Source organism: Camelus dromedarius, chromosome 11, assembly GCF_036321535.1.
Source record: "Camelus dromedarius isolate mCamDro1 chromosome 11, mCamDro1.pat, whole genome shotgun sequence".
Lineage (NCBI taxonomy): Eukaryota > Metazoa > Chordata > Mammalia > Artiodactyla > Camelidae > Camelus > Camelus dromedarius.
Window position 1 is genome coordinate 11,074,604 of NC_087446.1, and position 24,924 is coordinate 11,099,527.

At 49.1% G+C, this 24,924-nt stretch overlaps 1 protein-coding gene and 2 long non-coding RNA genes across 3 annotated transcripts; 2 read left to right on the forward strand and 1 right to left on the reverse strand.

Annotated features, from left to right (window-relative positions):
• Positions 1–3,761: 3,761 nt before the first annotated feature.
• ISX (intestine specific homeobox) lies at positions 3,762–23,713 on the reverse strand. The gene is given in 7 exon segments (XM_064491297.1): positions 3,762–3,991; positions 4,263–4,356; positions 4,358–4,546; positions 5,451–5,567; positions 7,173–7,324; positions 22,557–22,867; positions 23,640–23,713. Coding segments are annotated over 7 exon segments (1,167 nt in total).
• On the forward strand, positions 8,234–11,478 carry LOC135322520 (uncharacterized). Its single transcript, XR_010383119.1, has 2 exons — positions 8,234–10,720; positions 11,056–11,478. It is a non-coding gene; the product is annotated as an uncharacterized LOC135322520 (long non-coding RNA).
• LOC135322465 (uncharacterized) lies at positions 17,183–18,464 on the forward strand. The gene is made up of 2 exons (XR_010383035.1): positions 17,183–17,368; positions 17,963–18,464. It is a non-coding gene; the product is annotated as an uncharacterized LOC135322465 (long non-coding RNA).
• Positions 23,714–24,924: the final 1,211 nt, after the last annotated feature.

Consider the following 24,924-nt stretch of genomic DNA (forward strand, 5'->3'; position numbering starts at 1 on the left):
GGAGGGGAGAAAGAGGGAGAGGCAGGTGACCTGCCACTCATCATCTCCATCTTTTGGGGCTCGTTATCTTTTAATCGTGTGCTTCTCCTCCTCTGTGTCCAAGAAAGAGAATTTGTGTATTTGGTTGCTCTTGGCTCCCAGCCTGGTTTTCAGAGAAATCAAGGCAAAGGAGATAGAGTCATGGCTCTGGATTCAAAAGGCCTGCGTTCCAGACCCAGCTCTGTGCTTTCTAACCTTGTCACCCTGGGAAGTTACTGTCTAGGAGCTTTCTAGGCATATACAGATTGTGTGTGGGTGTATGTGTGTGTGCACGTGCGTACACACACATAACAAATATTGAGTGCCTACTATTCAGCAGGCCCTGTTTTGTTCACTGTTTTGGGAAGATAAGAGTGTACAAATCAAATAAGATCCATGAACCTCATGGAATTTGCATTCTACTGTTGGGAAATAGACAATAAATAAATGAATGCATAATATGTCAGGTGTTGATAAGTAGTATAAAAATTAAACAATGGGATAAGGGGAAGGGAATGACAGGATGTATGTGTGTGTGCTGTTTTAGATGGGATGTTCTGCTCTGAGGGTAGCTCTGTGACTTCTATTTGAGTGGAGACCTGGTGAGAGTGAGGGAGTGAGCCAGGCAAGCAGCTAGAAAAGGATGCTTCAGGCAGAGTGACAGGAAGTGCAAAAGCCCTGGGGCAGGATTGTATTTGGCATCTTGGAGCTGCAGCGGGTAGGAGGCCAGTGAAGCCGGAGCAGAGAGTACTGGCGAAGTGGTGAGAGCCACAGAACCTTCCATGTTGGCCACAGGGAAGATTTTGACTTTATTCCACATTAAACAGAGAAGAACTTGAGGGTCTGAGTCATGATCAGACTCACATTCTCCCAGCGTCTCTCTGGCTGCAGAGTGCAGAATAGAGCCCAGGTGGGGCCAGGTAGTTGCAGGAGACAGTGGGGAGATGATCGTGGCTGGCATCAGGAAGGTAGACTTGGATGCTGGATTTGCTGCTTGGTTAGCAAAGATATCAAGAGAGCTGGGAGGATTTAAGCCTGAGCATCTAGAAGAAAGGTGTTGCTGTGTGCTGAGAGGAGGAAGGCTGAGGAAGATGCAGGATGGGTGGGGAGGAAACAGAGTTTGGTTTGAGACGTGTTAAGTTGTAGATGACTATTCGACATTCAAGTGGAGGTATTGAGAGAATTCAGGGAAGAAATCTTGATGAGATGTTCATCTGGGTTTAAGGTAGATTATAAATATGGCCACACACTTTGAAGCTCTTCCTGTCCAGTCAAGAGGAGGACTCTCTTTTTCCTTGAATCTGGGCTGGCCTTGTGACTTGCTTTGATCATTGGAGGCAGCGGAAGTGACAAGTGAATTCTGAACCCAAATGTCAAGAGCCCTTGTACCCTTGGAATCATGGCCACTCTGAGGAAGCCTCGTGTGGCCCAGTCACCCTGTCACTTCAGCTAACAGCCTGCCAAACCCCAGCCTGTCTGTGAGGGAAGCCATCCTAGATGACCCAGAGGCCACCCGGACCACAGACACATGAGCAAGTCCAGCCAAGATTAGCCGAGTCAGCCCAGCCGAGACCAAGAGCCCAGTCAAGCCTGAGCCGTGAGCCGAAGAAACCATTGTGTCAGGCAACTAAGTTTTGGTGTGATTTGTTATGGAGCAAAAGTTAACGTGTGCAGAAACCATCATATTCTGATGATGTTTTTCTATATAAGGATCTCTTGATCATTTTCTTACTCAAATGAGATCATAATGCTGTTCTGAAGCTTGGCTTTTCCATTTAATGATGTGTCTAATGACAGTTTCCCATGAGGTATATTTCAGTCTCTTTCATTATTTTTAACATCTGGATGAAGACGCGATTCAATCGGTCTTATTTAGGTGGTTTCCAGTATTTGGTGTCACAACGCCTCGGTGAACATTCTTATAGACAGTATTTACATACACGTGGATTTATCAGATAAGTTCTTGCCAATACAATCACTGGGTCAAAGAGATGTGTATTTAGAATATTGGTAGCCATCAGGATATCTTCCAAAATGATTTACTAATTCATACTTCCTTATATATGTGAGTGGCTATTTCACCAACCCCTCACCAACACTTTTAAATATTTGTCAATTTGAAAGTTAAGAAAATTATCTTTCATTACTGTTTTATTTATGTTTTAAAATTATGGAGGAGGTTGAGACAATTTTCATCTGTTTCGCACCCATTTGTATGTTTTTCCTGTGAATCTTTTTTCTGTTCTTTGCCCGTTTTCTATGGCTTGTTTAACCTTTTAAAAAGTTGAACCATCAAAGTTCAAGGAATCTGAAAGAAATGTTACTGTAATTCTAAACACTTTTCTAGATGCAGACTTTTTAATTTGAGTTCTAGAGGATTTGAAAGGCAATGAATAATAATTTCCTAACTTCATAGTGTTTTCTGAACGCAAAACACTTTGCTCCATCAGCTAATAGAATCTCACAGCTAACTTCTAAGGGTAGGTCCTCTTATCCTCAGAGAGATTACGTCGTAACTTTGGGTCAGGAAAAATTGTGAAAGCCTTTGAAATGAGCATGAAAAGATTGTTGGGTGTAGCACATTCTTCCAGCATCTCAGCACCTTTCATTGTCTTTGAGCTATTTTTCTGCTCTTTAAATTGTAAAAAAAAAATCTGGTAGTAATGCAAATGAGTCTTGTCCATAGAAATGCAAATGAACTATGTCTGAGGGAGATACCTTTGATTACCTCCCTGTGACCAGGGCCCTTTTTTGTTTTTTTAAAATCTCTGTCTGTAATTCATTTCAGCTCCTGATTGTCTTTGTATGCACATCTGTTCTTTGAATTCTCCTTTGAACTGTTCTGATGGCTTACTGGCTCCCTCATTAATAACTGAGTTGAATAAAATTTGAGTACTTGTTCATTTTATATCTGAGTGATTTTAACCTTTAAAAAAGTGACCCTTTAACTTCTGACATTCTGGTTTCCTGAACTTCTTCTGCCTGGCCCAACCCAGTTTCTAGAGGAGGGAGGGTATGTGACCAGGAAAGGAGATGGGGACTGTGTCAACCTGACTGGGCCACAGGGCGCCCAGAGATATGGTTAGACATAATTCTGGGTGAGACTGTGAAGATGTTTCTGGGTGAGATTAGCCCTGGAGTTTAGACTGAGTAAAGCAGATGGCCCTCCCCTCTGCCCCCAGGCCCATGTGGGTGGGCCTCATCCAACCCATTGGAGGCCTGAATACAACAAAAAGGTGGAGGCCTCGTTCTCTCAGCCTGATTGTCTTTGATCCTGGACGCAGGTCTCCTCCAGCCTTTGGTCTTACACTGGAGCTTGTACCCTCTGCTCTCCCAGGGTCCCCATCTCCAGTTTGTCAACTGCTAGTCACGGGACTTCTCAGTCTCCATGACTGTGAAAGCCAATTCCTTATAAAAAAAAAAACCACTCTTTCTCTCTTTCTTAGGCTTCTCAGGACAGAGTGAGGCTGGCCCCTTGTACAAGTCCTGGGAGGATAAACTCTCAGAAGAGCTTACGCTCTTACCCTTCCTTCAAACCAGGAATCACAGCATCCCTCCCCAATCCGGTAGAATAACCGAAGACACTAAATTCTGTTTACATTTTAAAAGAAATGTTTCTGTATTTCTCTCCCTCTTTAGGACATTAATATCAAAGCCAAACAGAATGTGTTAGACGTGGGCCTCTTGCAAGGTCACTGAGAGAATGTTCTGCTTGCAGGGGAAGGTCATTACCATCCCTTTGATCAATCTGGACTGAGCTCCTGGGGGCAGAGCCTCAGTGGTTTCTGCCAATAGTCAGTTCCATTTACGAAGTGCTCAGCTAAATGAACAAACAAGCTCTCCTTGGCCTCCTCTGTGCTGCTGTTCTCATCATGGTTCACCTTACCAAGGTAAGAGCCAGAAGAGCCCTCAGAAGTCATCTTATCCGACTGCCTTGTGTTACAGATGAGGCCCAGAGAGGGTGAATGACCAGCTGGAGGTCACACAGCATGTCAGAGGAAGCACAGGTGCAAGAGGATGACCTCCTCATTCCAGAGCTCATCCTGAGACCTCACACAGCATCTATTGTTCAAGCAGAAGGGCCACACCGGCCAGGAGAGATGAGAGCTTCCTTTAATGGTCATCTTGCTGCTGAGTCTGATGCAACCTTCCAAGGGAAATGCACAGGGTGGCTTCCTGGGCTATGGGTCATCTTTGAAAGATCGTGAGGTTGATTCCCCGAGGTCTAGGCCATCTGCCTTCACCTGGATAGGAGAGCAGCTCCACTGGGGAGAGGATGTCCGGTTCCTGTATGGAGGTGGCACAGAGGCTGCCCCATTTGGGGTGCGGAGGTGGAAAACAAGCAGAGAGCAGGGATGCAGGTCTGCTGGTTGACAGGGCCGAGGAGAGGCTGGGCTTCCCATGGGTGGAATGGGAGGAGGGCCATCCGGGCAGGGATCCAGGCAGGGGCCAGCTGACCTTGGGCCGGTGGATAGCACCCAGTGGGCGGAGCCAGCCTGGGCCGTGCAGCGGGGAGCAGCATGGGACCCTGTTACAAGGAAAGGCCAGGAGAGAGCAGTGAGCCCTCAGCTTTATTCCGGGCTGTCCCGCGGCTTCCAAACCTTTCTGGTGACAGCTCAGGGTGGGTAGGGGGACCATCTTGGGGAGAAGTGCCCTGGGGGACTGGGCGGGGCCAGGAAACCTGGTACCTCGGCGGGCATTTACAGCAATTGTTTGCCTTGGAAAAGTCACTCTGCTTCTCAAAACCCAGTTTCTGCATTGGCAAAAAATGAAAAAAAATTAAAAAAAAAAAAAGTCCTACCTCATAGCGTTACTATGGGTATGTACAAATGTTAACCACTGTACTATTTTGTGTACCACTCCCTCCCCTGGGTTTAGCATCGGTATACACTCCAAATATGTGTTGACTCGGGACAGCTAATCCTTAGAGAGCACTTCCTAGGTGACGAGCATTCTTCAAGCCTCCGGCATTTCAATCTTATCCTCCTCAAAACTATGACCCTTCTTTGAGGGGCGCAGTCACTCTTTCAGGCCGCACTGCTGCTACGGGCAGAGCTGGGATTCGAACCTAGGCAGCCTGACTCCTGAGCTGACGTGCTCGACCTCCATGCACCGCCCTTTATTCTGTGACCCTGTGAAGTTTTGCACAAGTAATTCAAATTGGTCCGGGGAGGAGGGAGAGGACTGTGATTGTTACTCAGTGGATGAGGACATGGGGACAGAAAGGCAGCGACTTCCCGCAGACTTTCTGAACATCCATGCCCAGGATCTTTCTGAAAAAACCGCCCCTGCACTTTTCACTGCAGTCAGACTCCGCCCCCCCACCCACCTGCCCCCCGCCCGGTGTTTCCTCACTTCCGGGTCTGGATGGGAGGTTCCTAGACAGCGGCTCCCCCCAGCTCCGCCCCCCACCCGGGGCCTCAGCCACTCACGGCCACGTCCGGGTTTGTGGGCGGGGCCAGGTCGGCCTCACTCAGCTGCTGCGAAGCCCCCAGGCTGCCAGTCTTCTCCTGCTTCCTCCACTTGGCTCGCTGATTCTGGAACCAGATCTGAGATGAGGGCGAGAGAAGATGCAGATAAGCAAAAGGGATTTTCTCCATCTATTACCTACCCTCGAAATGTATAATAACAGCGCCTTCCAAGGGACTGGCCCTTTGCAGTTTAGAAAGCTCCGCGGCCCCCAGGATTTCTTTGGATCCGGCCCGCCTTCTGAGAGGGGACCCACCCCGGATCACAAGCTTCAATGCCTCCGGGGCTGTGAGGGCTCCTGGGAGGAGGAGGGGAGTGAAGCAGCTGGGAGTCGGATCTCTGGGCATGCTGGGGTCTGTGGTGAACAGAGGCTAAAGAGGGCAGCTTCTCAGTTCTCAACCAACAGTCACCATGTGGACATGTGAGCGCAGCGTTGCAGCCTCATCCAATATCTAAGGCAGAAATCTTGATTTTTATGTGAAAGCTCTGAAATTTAAAATACCGTGCAGCTCAAATGAAACCCATCTGTGGGCTCTTTCCTGCGGGCAGGGCACCAGTTTGCAACCCTGTGGACCCGGGGGCACCTGTAGGTTGAACGTTGGCAGTTCCCTGTGTCCGTGAGTGCCCTGTTGTTCCTGACACGTGGCCGTTTGTACTTGGTCCTTCTGCTGAGGCAGCCGCTGAATTCTGGGCTTTACAGCAGAGGCAGGTGCTGCCCACTTAGCTGGTGATTGATTTCAGATGGGAAGAAAAAGGGGGCAGTCCTTAGACAGAAGAAAAGTAGGTTTGGATGAAATAAAAGGTGGAATGTTGACTTGGACCCTGGCGCAGATTTTGAATTCCAATGAGTTCATCATATTTGTTTAAAAAATAAAAAGAAGGGTGATTTAGAAAACTTTCAGAGAGAGTGTCAACAGTGTAACAGTTGGATCTGGATTTGCTGGAGCTGTACTTACAGAACTGGGGATGTGTAAGAGGACAGGGTATACCCCTGGAGAGGGACAAGGTACTGACTCTAAACCTCTGAGCGCCTCTGAGTTCAAGGTAAAGTGTTGACAAACTAAGGCCTCGGGCTAACTCTGGCCTCCATCCTGTGATTACACAGTTTGTACATTTTTAAATGGTTGGCGGAAAAATCAAAACAAGAATAATATTTTGTGACACATACCAATTGTACAAATTTCCAATTTTAGTGTCCATTGGTAAAGTTTATTGGAATATCACCACGCCCATTTGTTTACAGACTGTAAGCCATGGCTGCCTTTGTGCTGCAAGGGCAGAACTGAATCACTGTGACAGTGACCGTCACAAAGCCTACCATAATTAGCATCTGGCCCTTTACAGAAGAAAATTGTTGAGCCCTGGTCTAGATTGTCAAGACCTATTTTGTGAATGAGGCCTCGTGGTGAACGACTACAGCCAAGTGGAGAAGAAGGGAGTGGAAGCAGATACAAATGGTCATCATCCAATCCATCTCTGCTTCCACCCACCAAGGGGAGAAACTATCTTATAACTATGGTGACCTCATTTCCTGGAAAGTAATATTTGACCAATATAACTGTATTCAGGGGATAAAGCCGATGGAAGACTTCAGAGTGGGCAGCCCTGGAGGGAGCAGATATGTGGGGTCTCACCGATGGCCCCGAGTGCATGGAGGTGGGGGCTGAGGGTGGGGATGGCTGTACCTGCACCCGAGCTTCTGGGAGTTTGATCCTGGCTGCCAGCTGGTTGCGGATGTGGACATCGGGGTAGTGGGTGAAGTGGAAGATCTTCTCCAGCTCGTGTAGCTGCTCTGTGGTGAAGGTGGTCCGGACCCTCCGCTTGCTCTTCCTCTCTTCTGGATGGAGGAGGGTCCAAGATGGGTTAGTGATCTGGGTGTCAGCATCTCAGCCAAGCCTTTGTGCCACCTTGTCTCGTCCCTTGGCTCCTTGGGCTTGGAGTTTTACAACATTCTCTTTCCTAGAAACCCTGCCCTTAGGCCGACCCGCTCTTCTCCATCCTGGACAGTGTGGCCAAGAATGACCTTCTAGAAACTTCTTTGGTTGTTCTTTCTGCTGCTCAGATGACTTCAGGCAAGTTCCCCTTGTCCACCACCAGGGACGGCAAACCACAGCCTGGGGGCCAAATCTGGCCTACTGTCTGCTTTATAAATAAAGTTTTATCTGAACACAGCCCCACCCATGAGTTTAAGGATTGTCTGTGGCCACTTTCGTGCTATAATGGTAGAGTTGAGTAATGGCAACAAGACCACAAAACTTAAAATAATTCCCATCCAGCTCTTTTCAAAGCTGGCCGACTTTGGTCTACAAAGTAAAGACTGAACTGGTGAGTAGTCAGTGCCTTACAGCCTGTTTCCAGCCTCCTGTCCAGCCTCATGTCTACTCAGGGCCCCGCTGCATCCTATGTGGGGCCGAGTGCAAAAGGGAAAAAAAAGCTTTTTCCTTTCTTCCACAGTCTCTGTCTTGACCTGTCAGGGTGTTTTTTTTATTTGCTACTTAAGGCCTTGCTCTGTCGGGTACAGGGGTACTAATAGGGTGAGTGTAGACCCTCTCAGTCCTCCAGGGCCCACCCTTCAACTTGGCGCCAGCGTGCACGTGCCTGACCGTGACCCCCCTCACATCCATGCCCTCCCCGCCCCCGCAACACACACAGGATTGAGGAGCAGAGGTCCCTGGGTAGGGGCGGGGCAACAGTGGCCGAGAGCCCATCCCAGGCAGGCAGGGAGGCAGTGAGAGGGGCACTGAGTGTGAGTTGGGGGCCCAGGCCTCTGGTGCGTGCTTCCTGGTCCCATTGGATTCACTCACGAAACACAGTTTCAAACGTGAAATTATTAACAATTTTAAGATGGTGACTGTAAGCTTTAAACACCAAGTGCTAGGCCTGCTTCTGAGCACAGGGCCCTGTACAGCTACACTGGTCACACACAGGCCCGTGAAGCCAGGTGAGTGCCCGTGTGCGTGACGGGAAATCAGGTATCCAATCTGGACATGCTAAGTCTGAGAGGCTTACTGGCCATTCAAAGCAAACTATCAAATAGGCAGATGCTTATATGCTTGGAGCTCAAAGGGGGTCTCAGGCCTGAGGTTCAGATTTGGGAATCATCGGCACATATTGGCCTTTGCAGTCAGGGGAGTAGGTGAGATCACTTAGGCAAGAGGTATGTTTGGGGAAGAGTGGAGGGTCTGGGAGTGAGCCTTTGGCCCCTCCACCATTTCAAAGTTCAGCAGCCAGCGGGGAACCCAAGTTGAAGCGCTGCCATTGATAGCCAGGGAGACCACGTTCGTGTGGTCCCGGGGATTAAAAGAAAGGATGAACAGCATGACATCAGGTAAACTCTCCAGCCAATCACTCTCAGTCTATTTTTGGGGAACCTGAACTAAGACAGGAGGAACTCAGACACGCAAATATCCATAGAAACCATGGGAGAAGAGAGGCTTGGACAGAAAAAAGTGGTCATAGACTTCATTTTATTTAAAAAAAAATTTTTTTAAACTTTTTTTAGGGGGAGAGGAAATTAGGTTTATTTTTTTTTATTTTGGTGGAGGCTGGGGATTGAACCCAGGACCTCATGCATGCTAGGCATGCAGTCTGCCACTGAGCTAAACCCTTCCCCTGGTCATAGACTTTACATAAGAGAAATTGAAGAGGAGGAAAAGCAAGAAACAATCTGGTGTGCTTATTGAAACCTATTAAGTGCCAGGTATAGTGGAAGACCTTGACCTTGGCCTGTGTGTATGTATGCATGTATATTTCCCCTGCCTTGTTCCAAGATGGATTTGAGGCTTGTGGTCCTGAATTTGGTATTTAGGAGGTCATTGAGGTCCACAGGAAGATGACTTGGGTAGAATTAGGATGGCAGAAGCCAAGTCAAGAAGAACAATTTTGTGTTATCCCTAAACACACTAAACACATCTGATACTTAGTGGGAACTTCAGCAAGTATCTGTTGAATTAAATTGGATTGAGGTGTGAGTGGTTGGGTTGAAGTGGATGCAGTGAATAAAAGAAGAACTTATATTTATGTCTTGAGAAGGTTCTAGAAAGGCTGGGGAGGTTGGGGAGAAGTTTGGAGTGCGGTGTGGAGCATATCTGAAGATGAGAAGAAGGAATTGAGGAGGAAGAGAGAGGGCTATGGTGGGGTGTTTGGAGCAGGACTGAGAGGTAGGCTGGTCAGGGGCGGTCATATGTTGTTGACTTTTTCAGGACATCACAGCACATTTTCAGGTCAGGGCATCTGTAGAGAGGGAGGGAGACAGGAGGGGTTAGGGGCTGGAGGGATGAAGAAGGGCTTTGGAAAGCCGCTCTGGAGAAGGGCTAGGGAAACTAGGAGAGCAAGGAGAATGGCCCTGCTTGCAGCCTTGCTGTACCTCCTGATGGAGCTAGGACAGGGCGGACACTGGAGGAAGCACCACGCCAGGTGGGGTGGTTTGTCTTCCTGATCATGGACTTCTGAGGCCAGGGTTACAACTCGAGTCTTACTTGGAACAAAGACCATGTGATGTAATTTTAGGAACTGTAGGAAAGATACAGCTCCCCCTCCCCAAATCACCTTCACTTTCGGCACCCACTAGAATTCCTACCATTCTAGTGGACCACCATGGCTCCTGAGTTCTTTCTCACTACTGTAGGAAAAGTTTGCCCTCAGAAAGTGATGGCGAGGTAGGGAGGGTATAGCTCAGTGGTGCAGTACGTGCTTAGCACAAGGTCCTGGATTCAATCCCCAGGACCTTCATTAAAAGTAAATAAAAAAGTAAACCTAATTACCCCTCCCCCCCAAAAAAGAGAAAACGGTGAATCTTGGTACTTTCTGTCTTGGCATCCCTCACTCACGTTGGCAGGACTCAAACCCTCCGGGAAAGGGAGCCCACACTTGCCTGCTCTACTCTGTCTCTCTGTATCTCTCTCTGTCTCTCTTTTTCTACTGTGAGCTCCTGGAGGGCAGGGACCATACCATAGACTTGCTGAGTAACTGGGACCTATGGGGAGCTTAATAATTATTTGCTCTAAATAAATAAATGTGAAATCAACCCACTGGGCAGGTAAGACACTTTCACAAGAAGCAACGCTGAATGATTTATTTGACCTTTTTTGCACTGTCAGATGTCACAGGTCAGATGTCATATGTCAGAGAGATTTCTGAAGACCCGAAGCAGCTGGAGAGGAGGGGGTGGATCTGAACTTCTACTGAGGCCTCCTTTCTCCACTCAGCCCACTTTCTTTTGCCCTCAAATGAGGTAAAACCACCACAAGCTATGAACTGGAGTACGCACTCAGTGAAAAGTGGATTTCACTTGTGATGGTTTAACAGCTGAAGAGATCAACTAACTTTTGTGTGTGTGTACTTAGTAGCCACCCTGGTATCACTGGATGGTAGAAAACCCACTGAACTGGATATTGGAAGCCCTGAGCTCTCTTCCTGGCTCCCCTCTACAACATGGGTCATATTTTATTTACTCTCTGGGCCTCAGTCTCCCTATCTGTAGAATTGGGGTCGGGGAGAGAAGGGTTAAACGATCAAGTCTCGAAGGCCAAATCCACCCTGACACTCTGTAATTCTCTTTTTCTTCAGGTAGAGGCTGAATGGCTTGAAACGCCTTGCCTTGGGCTTGCCCGGGGTACGAATTTGCTTGGTGAAAGCAAGAGGGCCAGAGAGGAGAGATTTCAGCTGAGGATAACTCTGCTGGCTCGGATGATCCTGCATCTCTGTGACTTGACAAGTACACTTCAGAGTCTGCCTTTGGACTTGCCCCTCCCTACCACCCCTCATGTTTACTCTTAATCCATTTTTTTTATCCCCTCAAAGTACTTTACTCATTTTTTCTGACTCTTGGGAGCTTCTTGGGAGTTGCAGACAGTGAGGTTTCAGCCATAATTATCCACTAGAAGGGACTGTGAACCGCTTGATGTGATCTGATCTCCCTCACCCTCCTTCTCTATCTCCCTCCCTCTCCTCAAGTCCACCCTACTTTTTAAATAAAGAAAGAGATACGTATTCTCTGGTTAGAACTGGTGGTGTATTTAAGGGATAGAGCCAAAGCAAACCAGAAGTGATGTAGAGAGAAATGGAAGTGTTAATCCATTGCCAAGATCTTACTGAATGTCTTCTGTGTACCCAGCATCTAATAGGCACTGAGGGCCTGTCTGCAGAAGTACAGAAATTAACAAGCCATGCTGACAGTATCTCATTCATTCATTCATTTATTCGTGAGCTCAGCATTTTAGATGATACAGTGCAGTTCTATAGAATATTGCAAAGCAAATTCACAGAATGGAAGATTTCAGGTTGGATGGGTAAACTGAGTTGTCAAGGATACGATGGAGCTGGGATTCCTTTGAGAACACAGAACTTTGGAATAGAGGCTACTGAATGGAAGACGTAGTGTGTAGAATGGGAATAAGGGAAAGTAAGCAACATGGAGAACAGAGGATTAGAAACAGAATTTAGGTTATATCCAGAATAAAGCAACTCTTCCCTTTTCCCCAGAAGGAAACCTAGGCAAACAAGGGTTCATGACCAAGTATAGATTCCTTAATAAAATAACTATTTCAAAACTTGCATGTGTGTCACTAAGGGAGCCACTATTAAGATATATACGGCTTTCCCTGGGACGAAAGAGGGGAGTCTAAAATTCACACTGGTGGGGAGATGGAGGCTGAGCCCCAAGGGGACCAGCCTATAGGACTCAGAATGTCAAAGCCCCTCCCCTAAGACCAAGCGTGGATTTTTGGGTGTCAACAGTCAACACTGACTTTCTCCATACAGCCCTTCTTGGGATGTTACTTGAGCCTGAATATCCCCAAATTGGAGAACTATAAAATGGAGTGGTAGGGAGAGGGGTCCTGGAGCTGACGTCACTCTCAGTGAGCGGGGGTCCCTGAAACATTACTAGTGACACTCAACCAGAGAGCAGCTTTGGGAGACAGATAGACTTGAACTTGAAGTCAGGGAAACAAGATTAGGATCTAAGGCTGGAAATGTTAAAAGTTCAACCCCTTAGATCTGCATTGTTCAACATGGTAGCTACTATCTACATATGGCTATTTAAATAAAATAAATAAAATAAAATAAAATGCAGTTCCTTAGTCACACCAGCCATAGGTCAATAACTACATATGGCTACCATATTGGACAGTACCAGTATAGAACATTTCCATTATCAGAGAGAGTTCTATCGGACAATGCCACTCACAGTTTTCCCATTGGATTCTTCACGTTCGGGGTCTCACATTAAGTTTCTCTTTGTGTTGCAACTTTCTCTCATTGCCACGTATCTCCAGGAAAGAGTACCCATCAGTCATAGAGCTGACTTCGATGGTGTCGGAAAACCGGAAGTGCAGGGAAAGTAAGAGGAAGGGAAGGCTGACCCACCCCCATCTCTCTGCTGGTGCCTAGGGACAAGGGGAATGTCCAGTGGAGAGGACAGTGCCCAGGAGCTCTGGGCGGTGACTCAGAGTAGAATGGCCTGCCTATGGGCCACAGGACCGGGAGGATAGGGAAGGGCAGAGTCTGAGAGGTCAGCTCAGGAAGGATGAAGGTCAACACTGAGGTTTTCCCACCATGTGCAGGAGGAGGCTGCTCTAGGAAAGGAGTGAGGGGAGCCAGCAAGGCTGACAGTTGGGCTACAGACCACAGTGGGTGATAAGAGAGAGGAAGCAGGTGAGAGAAGGCAAAGCAGCATCAATGGCACATGGAAGAGAGAAGAAGGCAGAACTCAGGACTCTGCAGGTAGACTTTTGGAACCAGAAGGGACCTCATTAAACAAGAAGCTGGAAGTACCAGCTCACTGATGGAGCTGCTCCATGCACGGGATGATTCTTAATTCCGGGGAAGGGCTGGAGTGTTCTGGGCCCCGGCTCAGAGAGGAGGACGGTGGGGTGGGGTGGGGTGGGAAGGAGTGGTTGGAGGAAGGGGGCGGGGAACTGCCACCCTTTCAAGTTGCTCCTCTTGGGGTTATTAATTGTGCGAGCTGTGAATCACACTTCAGTGGGTCTTCGAAGAGAACGAGTCAGCAGAACTTAATTAAACCTGAGCCGTTTAGCACATCGATCATAAGAAATACACAGTTTACACAGGTGATTAGGCCACCTAATTATAAACCTATGTTTCTTCGCGCTCGGCTCCATCCCCGGGATCGCTCCTTCTCTGCGGTCTGCTAATTGGCCCTGTCTGCTCAGTTAAAGGCCCCAGGGGCTTTGCCAATGGGCTAGGACTCTGGAAATGGGCCTTGTCCTAGTCTTCTCAAGGCAACAAGTTCCCTGTGGGGCCCTCCTGCAGGGATATCTCCTGGCCAAGACAGGTGGGGTGTGGGGAGGAGCCTCCCAGGGCAGGCGGTCGGTCGCTGGCCAGTGTACTAGGCGAGCTCGTTGGCGCGGCACTCAAGGCCCTTCTTTCCCTTCGGTCCTCACTTCTGTTATTTCAGTCCCACTTGATGACTTCTAGATTCTAGATTCTAGACTTCTAGATTCCCCACATTGACCATGCCCTTTACCCTCCGATGTTTGTTCTCACTACCCCGCATCTGGAATGCCTATCCTCCTCCTTTGGTAAACTCCTGCTCATCCATCAAAGTTCAAACCAACCCAGGGTTTCCTTCTCGCCAAGGTCTGTTGTGAATCTCCACGTGGAAACACAACAGGCTTTAAAGATATATATATATATATATATATATATATATATAATATAAAAAACACATATATATATAAAATAAAAAGTATATATATAATGTTAAATTTCAGTGTGCAACAAACCAGCCTCCATATTTGTAAAAAAAAAATAAAAACACACACACAACCAAAAAATCTGTCTCTACCTATGTTTCACAATGTTTAACCTATACTGAAAAAGAATATGAAAAAGAATATTTATGTATGTATAACTGAATCACTATGCTGTTCACCAGACACTAACACACATGGTAAATCAACTAAACTTTAATTAAAAAAATTTAAAAAACCCCAAAATGTTAATGGTAGTTATTACTGGGTATGAGATGGTAGAGTTATAGTTACATTTTCTTTTGTCTTCTTTTTGTTTATCCGAGCTTAAAATTTTTCTGTAATAAAGGTAGATTACTTGTGTCAATAAACAACATCAAAGAGAATTCAGCCAGGGTGGAAATAGATGAGACCAAATAAACTCCGAAAATAAAAATGGTCAAGAGACCAATGGGAAGCTCACCAGCCACAGATGTGCGCCCTGCTCCCAGGGGTGACTGGTTTACTGTCTCCTCTCTCAGCAGTGTGAAGATTGTTATTTTCCACATGTACGGTCTCCCTTTCATAATATTTTTTAACTTATGGATCTCAGCATATTTGTCTCCCCTCCCCCCACTCTGCCACAATTTTTATTTTTTATGTCTTCTTTTCTTTTGTTAAAATAGCAGTTATGCCTTTGTTTAAAGGACATTGTGTGAGAACCCTACAAAATGAATAGCGGTAGGGCTCGTCTATTGATGCCTGTCGGGGCACTGGAGTGCAGCCCACTGGGTCTCCCCTTCACCCAAGGCCGCTCTGATCATGCATCTCAGCAGAAGTCTGAAATTTCCAAACATAGGTTTTAAAGATGCTGATGGGTATAGATAAAGAGCAAGGCTCTTAAATTGGCACACATGACCTTCAGTCTGTCTTGTTCCTCTCATCTCCTCTGGCATCGCAACATGGTTCCTAGACTCCAGCCACCCTGAATTTCTTTGTTTCTCAAAAGAAATATTTCTTTTTATTTCTCCAGGCTGGTGCACATGCTTCCCTCTGCCTGGTGAGCCATCTCAGATGTCCCCACCTTTCTGAAGCCTGCCTTCAGATAGAGTTTGTTACGCCCTCCTCTGCATGCTCAAAGCACTCTGTCAGGTTTGTATGTTTATCTGTGTGATTACAGTGTGGCTCCTGTGACAGTGTGCTTGGATCTGGGCATAGAGTCCTGGGACAGGGTAGTCATGGGCTGAATTCACATGCTTTCAAAATGCCATCGTATTTGAACCGATAGAATTGTTTTGCTTGCTGAGAAGTTGTGCGTGTCCGTGTGTATGTTCTCCTCCTGCCCTCATGACTTTCCATTCTACATTTGTGACAATGCTGGGGAACAAACAGACCACGCAAGCTGTGAAGCTGGAGGAAGTTTCCTGATGTGACACAGGAAGTGTCACAGAACTTCCTGTCAGTGGAGGACTCTATCTTCAGTTACCCTTCCTGCTAAGAATTGAGGAGGAAGTTAGCTAACTCTTCTCTCTATGAAAATACATACAGAAAACCAACCCAAGTACAGGTACGCAGAGTGCCCAGATTAAATGTATTCAAAGGGTATCCGAAGCCCCAGGGAGAAGAGCCATTTCTGGTCAAAAAATGATTAACTCCTGCCACCTTACCAGGAGTATTTGGTGGAGTAAACCTCTTTAGGAACATACCATTGATTTAAAAAAGAAAGAAAGAAACTTTCTGAGAGTTTTATATATGGAGACTGAAAATGACCTGTGAAGAGTTATAAGGGCCCTGAAATAAGAAACCATCCTCCCAGCATGGAACAGTGTGAGAGAAAAAGAGGATCAGCAAGAAGAAGACTCCAGACCAGGACCAAAGGCACACTATTCTTTCAGTCATACCCTCTGGCTTCAGTTGACTAGTTTAGAGATGGACATCTCACTCCAGCTGGGCCAGTAAGTCCCTCCTCTGGGACTTCTGGACTTGGGACTTTAGAGAGCTTGAGGGAAGACACTGGAGGTTGATGTAACTCTTGGAGCTACTGGGGCCCACGGGGAGAATGATGGCTGGAGTGAGAAAGGGTTGAGCCAACTCTCAGAGAGAAGCAACAGGAGAAACTTGATGATGTTATAGATTTTGGCTCCATCTGGCTTAAGCCTGCATAGGATCCTGCCCTTCCTGTGGCTTAGTTTGGGAAACAATTTCTTAATTTTCTCCAAGGCAACACATTTCCTCTTCTCTTTTAGCTAACCCAAGATAGTTTTTGTTAGCTGGAACCCAAGCATTCTCATTCATCTTGGTCATTGCACATTTTCTTGCCTGACCCCCTACAATGGCTCTTGATTCCTTTTGGGCTACAAATCAAAGCAAAAGCAAAAGCAAAAAAAAATCCCCACCACGGTCTACGAAACTTAGCATGGATTGGTTCCTTTCTGGCTCCCAGATTTTATCTTGCACATTTGGACATCTCGTCTACCACGAGGTCCTTGTCCTCGTGGTTCTCTCTGCATGAAACTCATTCCCTCTTTCCCCCTACTCAGCCTTCAGATTGCAGCTCAATTACGGCCTCTTCTAGGAAGACCTCACTGGCCTCCCTGATGGACCATATCTCCCTTGGAATAGGCCCTCAGGGTACCACGTCACTCTCTCTAACACTTATCACCGTTGTCATTGTACTTCCCCTTGTGATTAATCAGTGGCCACCGCAGCCCCTGCTAGATCATATGCTGGATAGGGCTGGATAGGGCAGGGCTTGTGTTTTGCTGTCTAATATCATCCCACTCCCAACTACGTACCAGTGGTGGTTTTAAGGTAGGTTTGCAAATTCTTAGACATGCCTCCCTTTGAATTCTTTTCTCCTTTGATGCAGGCCCCACTTAGCGACTCACAGAACAGACGGACGGCAGTGGAAGTGCTGCTGTGAGGTTTCTCAGGCTGGGTCACAGAGGATGCAGCTCCCACTTGGCTCTCTCCAAGAGAGAAGCCACTGCCATCTCGGGAGGACACGCAAGCACACGTGGAAAGCCTTGCCTGGGGAGGAGCTGAGGCTCCTCCAACAGCTGGACCAGCTAACTTGGAGCCATCTTGGAAGCAGATCCTTTATCCCAGTCTAGACTTCCAGGTGACTGCAGTCCCAACCAACATCTTGCCTGCAGTCTCAAGAGGGGCTCTGAGCCAGAACCACCCAGGTAAAGTCATTCCCAGGTGCCCCTGAGCCCTGTAGGAATGTCCCCATGGCCACGTTTGGTTGTGGCTCTGTTAGCTGGAACTGAGAGAGGGTGTCCGGTGGTAGGAGACCAAACCACGCTTATTCCTGGGGAAATGCAAACTTAGCTCTGCATCCTTTCTGCTCCTGTCTGCTCTCGTGGAAGACACTGGGTCTATCTGTCTGAGAGCCAGAGTCTTTACTGACAAGTCAATGAGACGCACCTAGGTGGTGGCCACAGCCCTAAACCAGGGCTCCCTTTCCCAGGGCTTAGAGCAGAGTCTCTGATTTTGGTTCTAGGCAGTGCAGAGGAGGAGGAGGAAGAGAGGGACAGGAAGGAGAAGAAGGATGGGAAGGGAGTGAAAAGAAAGAGGATGGGGGCAGGGGAGAGAGGGGACAAAGAGGAAGATGGGAGGGACAAAGAAGTGAGGGAAGATGAAGTGGGTTGAATTGTGTTCCCTCCGAGAAGGTAGGTCCTAGTCCTAAACCCTGGTACCTGCGAATGTGACCTTATTTGGAAATAGTATCTTTGTAGGTATAACTAAGGCTCTTGAGATGAGATCCTCCTGTGTTTCAGGTGGGCCCTAAGTCCATCGGCTGGTTCCCCATGAGGGAAAGGAGAGGGAGATTCGACACAGACCCAGAGGCGAAGGCAGGTGACAACGGAGGCAGAGGTTGGAGTGACGTGTCTATAAGCCAAAGACAGTGTGTTGGCTGCCACCAGAAGCTGGGAGAGAGGCACTGAACGTTTTCCCTCAGGGCCTCCAGAAGGAACCAGCCCTGCCAACACCTTGGTTTTGGACTTCTGGCTCCAGAACTGTAGGATGATAACTTTCTGATGTTTTAAGCCACTCAGTTAGTGGTAATTTGATACAACAGGTGCAGGAAACTCAGACAGAGGGCGAGGATGAGGGAAAGAAGAGGAAAAGGAAGAAGAGGAAGGGGGACAAGAGCAAGGGCTTCTAAAGGGCAAAGGACACGAAGGTTCAGAAGTCGGTCAGAGGGATGCTCCGTGTGCCTGGAGGATCTCTGCCCTCTGCCTGTTCTTGTTCCAATAAAGTTAAATTTTTTTTCTTTTATTGAAGTGTATTTGATTTACAATGTTAGTTTCAGGTGTACAGTAAAGTGATTCAGTTGTACGTATACATACATATAAACATCTTTTCTTTTTGGATTCTTGTCCATTACATATTATTACAAGAAATTGAATAAGCAGTTCCTTGTGCTATACAGCAGTTCTAATAAAGTTTTATTGGAACATAAACATACCTGTTCATTTACACCTTGTCTACTTTTCAGCTATGACGGTAGGGTTGAGTAATTGCAACAGAGACCATCTAGCCACCAAAGCTTCAAATTACTATGTGGCCCTTTGTAGAAACACTGCCAAACCTGCAACAGGATATTCTCCCAATCCCAGGAATTCCATGGTACCCCTGGTCACCCCGACCCGACAAGACGAGCAGAAGTCGGCACTGTCCCAAGGTAGTGTCGCCAGGACTCTTATTGCTGCTGACCCCACCCCCACTCTAGGTGGGTGGTCACTACGTCTGGTTCTGTTCACCACCGCCTCCCCAGCCCCCAACCTGGCTCAGAGTAATCAGTCAGCGGTGATTCACTGAGTGACTGAATGACCTATGAATGGAGGACAGAAGACATCTGGGTCTCCTCCAGGCCCTAAGATCTATCCTGCTTTACCCACTGAGGTGGTCTCTTCCCTGCGCATCTCCTCCCCTCTTCCCCCCAGGTGTCACCATGTCCCTGCAGAGGGCTGTCAGTGGGACAGGTGCAGAGATGATCTCTCTCTTCCCAGGGTCTGAGCCTCCAGTACAAAGTGGCTTCCTCCCACCTGGGTCTTCCTTGACTTTGGAGGGTCCCCGGGCTCCGGGGACCTTGCCTCTCTCAGGAGGCATGAGTGGGCAGCTGAGCTCAGCATCCCTTCAAATTGGGAGACCCTCTTGAATTTCTCCATGGGCATCAGACTGGGGAGGGTCCAAGCCTTAGATTATGAGGGTCCCTATGAGAGAGGGAAGAAGTAGGGAGGTACAGCCTTGGTCCCTGCCATGAGAAGTGACGGAGGGCCAGCACCGGCCTTGGCCTGGGTCACTGCCCTGGCCCTGGGTCTGGGGCGTACTGGCTTGGAGCACAGAACGAGCTGCTTTGCCTCCCTGGGCTCCCGCCTCCTCACAAAATGGTCCTTGGACCACCTGCATCAGAATCATTTGGGAGAGTTTGCTGGAATTGACTCCTGGGCCCCGCCCTAGACCTAGAGGCAGAATCTTAGGTGCTGGGCGTAGTCTGTAGCGTTTCCATGAGCTCCCTGGGTGATTGGGACCCAGAGGTCCCTGAGGCACTCCCTGAAGCCCTTTAAGTTTTAAGTGGAGACAAAGAGGAATTTATTCTCTGTTGTTATTGTCGGAGGAAGGGAGGGACTTGGATGCACCATTTCTGTCCTGTTGCCCATTCCCTGAGGGGTCCTGCATACTGTGTGTGGGTGGGGGGAACAGGACAGAGTGGTGGAGAATCATTAGCTCGGCCACCAGCCCTGGTGGGGGTGGGGCCCCCTGGGGGGCAGGGAGGGAGAGGGAGGTGGTGAGCCGGTTTGCCCTGCCTGGTGTGGAGACATCCTCTGGAGACAGGAAGCTTCTGCTGTGGCAAATGACCACGAGTGACCCTACCAAGGCTTTGCAGCCACCGGCTCCTTGCAGAATTGGCCATGGCATGTCAGAGCAGGGAGGGAACGTTCTAGTTCTGCTCTCTTGTGTTTCAGAAGAGGAAACCAAGGCCCAGTGAGGGGAGCGGCTTTCCTGAGATCTGCCTGCGCATCAGTGCCAGACCGGCTCTTAGAGGCCAGGTTTCTGGAATCCCAGCTCCCCGCCCTCCCTGCCCCTGCCCAGCATCTCACGGATTCCTGCTCCTTTGTAGATCCTGCAAGTTACCTTTACAGTGTCTGACATGCTGGCTTCCCATCTGCATTATTATTTGTGTAGCATTGACATGGACTTTTTGCTTTTACCTAAATAAATATTTATTTGAAAAGAAAACCTCACCTCATGACCATCAACGGGTAAGTGGTATCGTGAGTCAACAACAGAAGGTGAGTGTAACTGGAAGGATAGACTAGGGGTTGGGGATTTGCAGGTATTAACTACTATACATAAGACAGAGAAACAGCAAGGTCCTAAAGTATAACACAGGGAACTACATTCAATATCTTCTAATAACATACAATGAAAAAGAACCTGAAAAGGAATATATATGTATATATATATACATATACATATATATACATACACACACACATATATATATATACATATACATATATATATGAATTGCTATGCTGTACTCCAGAAACTAACACAACATTGTAAATTGACTATAATTTTATTAAAAAAAGAAAAAAGAAAGAATTACAGAACTATTGACCTAAAAAAATCTTTGCCTGCCCCTCCGAGTCATCTTGCAAACCACCAGGGGGACCCTCGCTAGTCTTTCGGAAATGCTGGAGTCCAGCCTAGCGGGGGGACGTGTGGATTTAGGCCACGTTCAGGAGTAACCTAGAATGGATGGTCTCAGGCCACCAGCATTCGATTCTAGTGCTAACTCCTCATGCGGTTTTTGCGAGTGATTGGTCTTCTCGTCTTGGTTTTATCATCTGTGAGGTGAGGCTCACAGCTGTGACAGGTGCATGGAGCAATGGCCACGAGACGGCCGAGAGAGCCACGGGGCACCGTCTAATCTTACAACTAACATTTTGTCAAGAACTTACTGGGGGCTCTGCTCTGGGCCCAGCAGGCTCGTTGATATGGGACAAGCCAGCATCTTCAGGGAGGTTTGGAATGAATGGCTTCCTTTATTTTTAATTTTTTTTTTTTTGTCCTTCGTTTTGTCATCTGCCATTGTCAGGCTAGGGGAAGGGAAGCTGCTCTGGTAGGGGACGTAAGAGCTTTCCTCTCTCTCTCTCAGATGTAGATTTTATGTAGCTGCAGCAGGAGAGACTCAGGTTAGACTCTCAGAGGCATTGTTTCTGTGAATGCTCACTCAATTCACTGGAAGATATTAACAAACTTCTGAAAATTAAACTGGGACCCTTTCCTATTGACAGGCTCAGCTACTGGGAAACCCTCCTGTTCCCCGGAGATGCGTGGGCCCCACCAGGGTCTTCCCCTTGCTCTGCTGCTACACGTAAGCCCCATCTTGGGAATCTGGAGGAGGGAGAGAATGGGGCTCCGTGGATAATTGGGGAAGACATCACAGCCCCACTGAGCTTCCGTTCCTTGGACTGAAAGGGTGGAAAGACCAGAGGACCAGGTGAGTCTTGTGAGATCCTCTGGGCTCATCGCCTATCAGATTCCAGTGGCCCCTGGAGACATCCCCGGCTCCTCGTCCTCTTCCCTCACTCAGCCATCTCCCTGAGGATGAAACCGAGGCCAGAGTGGGCAGAGACTTTGCTGAGGTGGCGCAGCAGGCCAGGGGGAGAGCCGAGACTGACCGTGGATTCCTAACTCTCAGTGGTGTGTGTGTGTCCCCTTCCATGCCCTCCTTGAGCCAGCTCTCAAGGAGAGGCCTGAGATCTGGTCATTGTGACTTGAGGACACGCTCTGGGGCTGGCACTGGCCTGGGCTGTGAGCAGGGTGGGCAGCCGCAGCCACTAGAGGCCGTGCCGGCTGCCAACAAGGGAAAGAGCCCACCAGACCAGGCAGGTGTCTGGGGGCAGTGGGATCTGGGTCCTCTGCTTTGTGACTGTGTGACCTGGGGGCATCACCCACCTCCTCCCTTTCACGGATGAGTTTCCTCATCTGTCAAGTTATGATAATTACATTTTTCTGCTGAAGTTAAAGAAGAGACATGCGCAGCCTCTGGGACGGTGCCGACCACACCAGAAGTGCTGAATAAGTAAGTAGTAACTAGAGTTCTCCACTGTGGCCTGGTTACAGGGACAAGGCCCAGGTCCCCACATCTGGCCACTCACTGAGCATTGGTGTCCACGTCGGAACAACCACAGTTCTGAGCTAGTGAGAAAGGTATTTAAGATGACCAGCCCAGTGCCTGACATCTCTTTGAATTCTGAAGTTTTCTCTTTTGTTGATTCAGAGCAACTTTCTGCCTCAGCCCAGCTGGATCTGGGAGACCCAGGAGTGGATAAGAAGTGGCCAGAACACACTTACCCTGGGGCTGGTCCTGCGGGGGTCTCTCAGGCCCGGAGTCTGCCGCAGCTGCTCGCCCAGGGCCCTGTCCACCTGCCCCTTCTGGCCTGGCCACATCACTCCGCTCAGCAGGCCTCCTCAGGATCTCCTCAATAGAGAAGGACAGGCCCAGCTTCTTCGGGGCCTCGCAGCACCCAGAGTTCTCCATAGCCCCCTGGAGAGCAGGGCCCACCTTGGCGCAGTTCCCAGGCCACAGCGAGGTGGGCAGGGGGGCTCTGTGGGTGCCCCGGGCAATGCCAGTGGAGAGCGGCGTCCTTCCTTTCCTGAAACTCCTGGAATCAAGGGGGCGAGCAGAGGTGGGGAACAGGGATCCTCATGTCAGTTTATCCAAACATGGGACTTCCCTGGGTCACCTCAAAAACCCCTTGGATCAAGGAGGGGGGTCACGTCGGGAAAGCTGGAAGGGGCTGGACCCCGTGCCCAGGGACTCAGAGCCCTCGGTGGCTTGATGTCACAGGAGACAGCACTGCCAAGCTGGGTTCAGCCTTACTTCGGAGGATCTTCTCCAGGGCGGTCACTTGCACTGTCCCCAGCCTAGGCCGGGGCCCTGAGGTCACGGCCGGTGGGGAACACGACAAAGAGCTGGCAGGAAGAGGGCGCCTCCCCTCCTCCCCCAGGGGATCCGAAGGCCAGGTGTCCACCTTTGCCCTTCCCCCGGCTGGTGGCCCTTCCTGCTGGCCCCAGCCAGGCCTCTGGAAGGCTGGCGTGCCACCAATGGGCCTCAGGAAACTGTCCTGGATTTTTCTCGCTTCCGTTGCTCCCAGATTCCAGAATAGGCCTTCCGGAGCGCAGTACTTCCGCTGTCCTGCAGGTGGAGGCTGAGGAAGGGGGTCACTGGGTCAGGGCTAGGCTGTCTCCCTGGGACAGGGCTGGGCTGAGCACTGGTGTCTGAATCTCCCCTGGCATCTCTGGTCTGGCCTTCACTTTGTTCCCATCTCTCTTTGACTTCAACTGCACAGGTCTCTCCACAGGCTCCTGGCCAGAAGTGCCTCTCCTTTCTTCTTGGGATCCTTTCTTCTCTTTTCCTGCTTGCATGCCCCTTACCTGCCTCCCAAGACAGCACTGAAGGGACCCTTTCTCTCTGTCCAGTAAACCATCGGCTGGGAGCTGACAGGCATCGACCCGTCCTTGCCAGGAGTTCTGTTCCCAATTACTGTGTAACCAAGGAGGAGGGGGCAGTAAAACGGCTGATAAGAGAAGAAACTCTCCACCCACTTCAGGCCAGGGATGCAGGTGTCGGGGGAAAGGAGTCGGAGGCAGAGGGAAGACGGAGGATGGGAACTAGGGGCCCTGGGGAGGTGCCGTGCTGAGGAGGCAGCCAGGTCTGAGCAGGACAATGGAAGAGGGGGTGAGCTGTATAGCCAGGAAGTGTCCCCGGGCCCCATAAAATGTGTTTACTCAGCCAGGAGAATTTATAGTTCATGTATAAGTGGGAGGTGTGGCCAGGGCGCGGTCCCCCGGGTGTCGGCAGTGGGCAGTCCCTGACTGATGTGCTTTTTCTGGGCTTGCAAATATCAGAGTGGGAGAGGTCTTCTGTGGTCCTTATGGTGTGTGTGGAAACCGAGGCCCAGACCAAAGGAGTATAGTGGATGTCACTGCATGGTCTCATCTAAGCACTCTCTAGGCAAGCTCCGGAGTTCCATGCTGGCCACAAGGTACCATCTACATGAGGGTGACAGATGCCCTGGGAGGGCCTGCAAACCTGAATTGGGATGTTAGAATCCAGACCTTCTTGCAGAGGGTTGGGGAGGGGAGGCTGAGCCTCAAGGAGAGTCAGGAGAGTGAGGGACTCACCCTGAGATGATGGGAACCAGGTAAAGGCCCCCTGTCCTGCTTTGGGAGCTGTGCCCCTTGGACATGTCAGGCTGTCTAACTGACCTAGGGGAGTCTGCCTCTGATGCAGTCACAAGAAAACCCTCAAATCATGGGAGCTTCATTGCTTACCTATGTCATGGTCAATGCAGCTGGACAGTCATTAGGGGCCCCAGGCTCCCACCATCCTCAAATTGTGGGCTTCAAGTTTTCCAGGGAAGAGGAGAGATAAAAGGAGGGAATTTTAATGAGTCAGCCATGAAAGTGGTTAAGTAATTTCTGTTCATAATCTGTGGCCAGAACGAGTCATAAGCCCCCGCCTAGATGCAAGGGGGCCGGGAGAGGGAGTTCTCCTCTGTGCCAGGAGGAAAGTAACCCAGTGGCTGATGCACAGTGAAATGCCTGCTGTGTATCCTTTGTGGTCAGGGGGCCAGAGTCCCACAGAAGCCAGCCCCCTCCTTGGCGGCTAAAGGAGTTGTTGCATTGGGAGGGGGGCAGGTTTCCTTCCTCCTGCAGC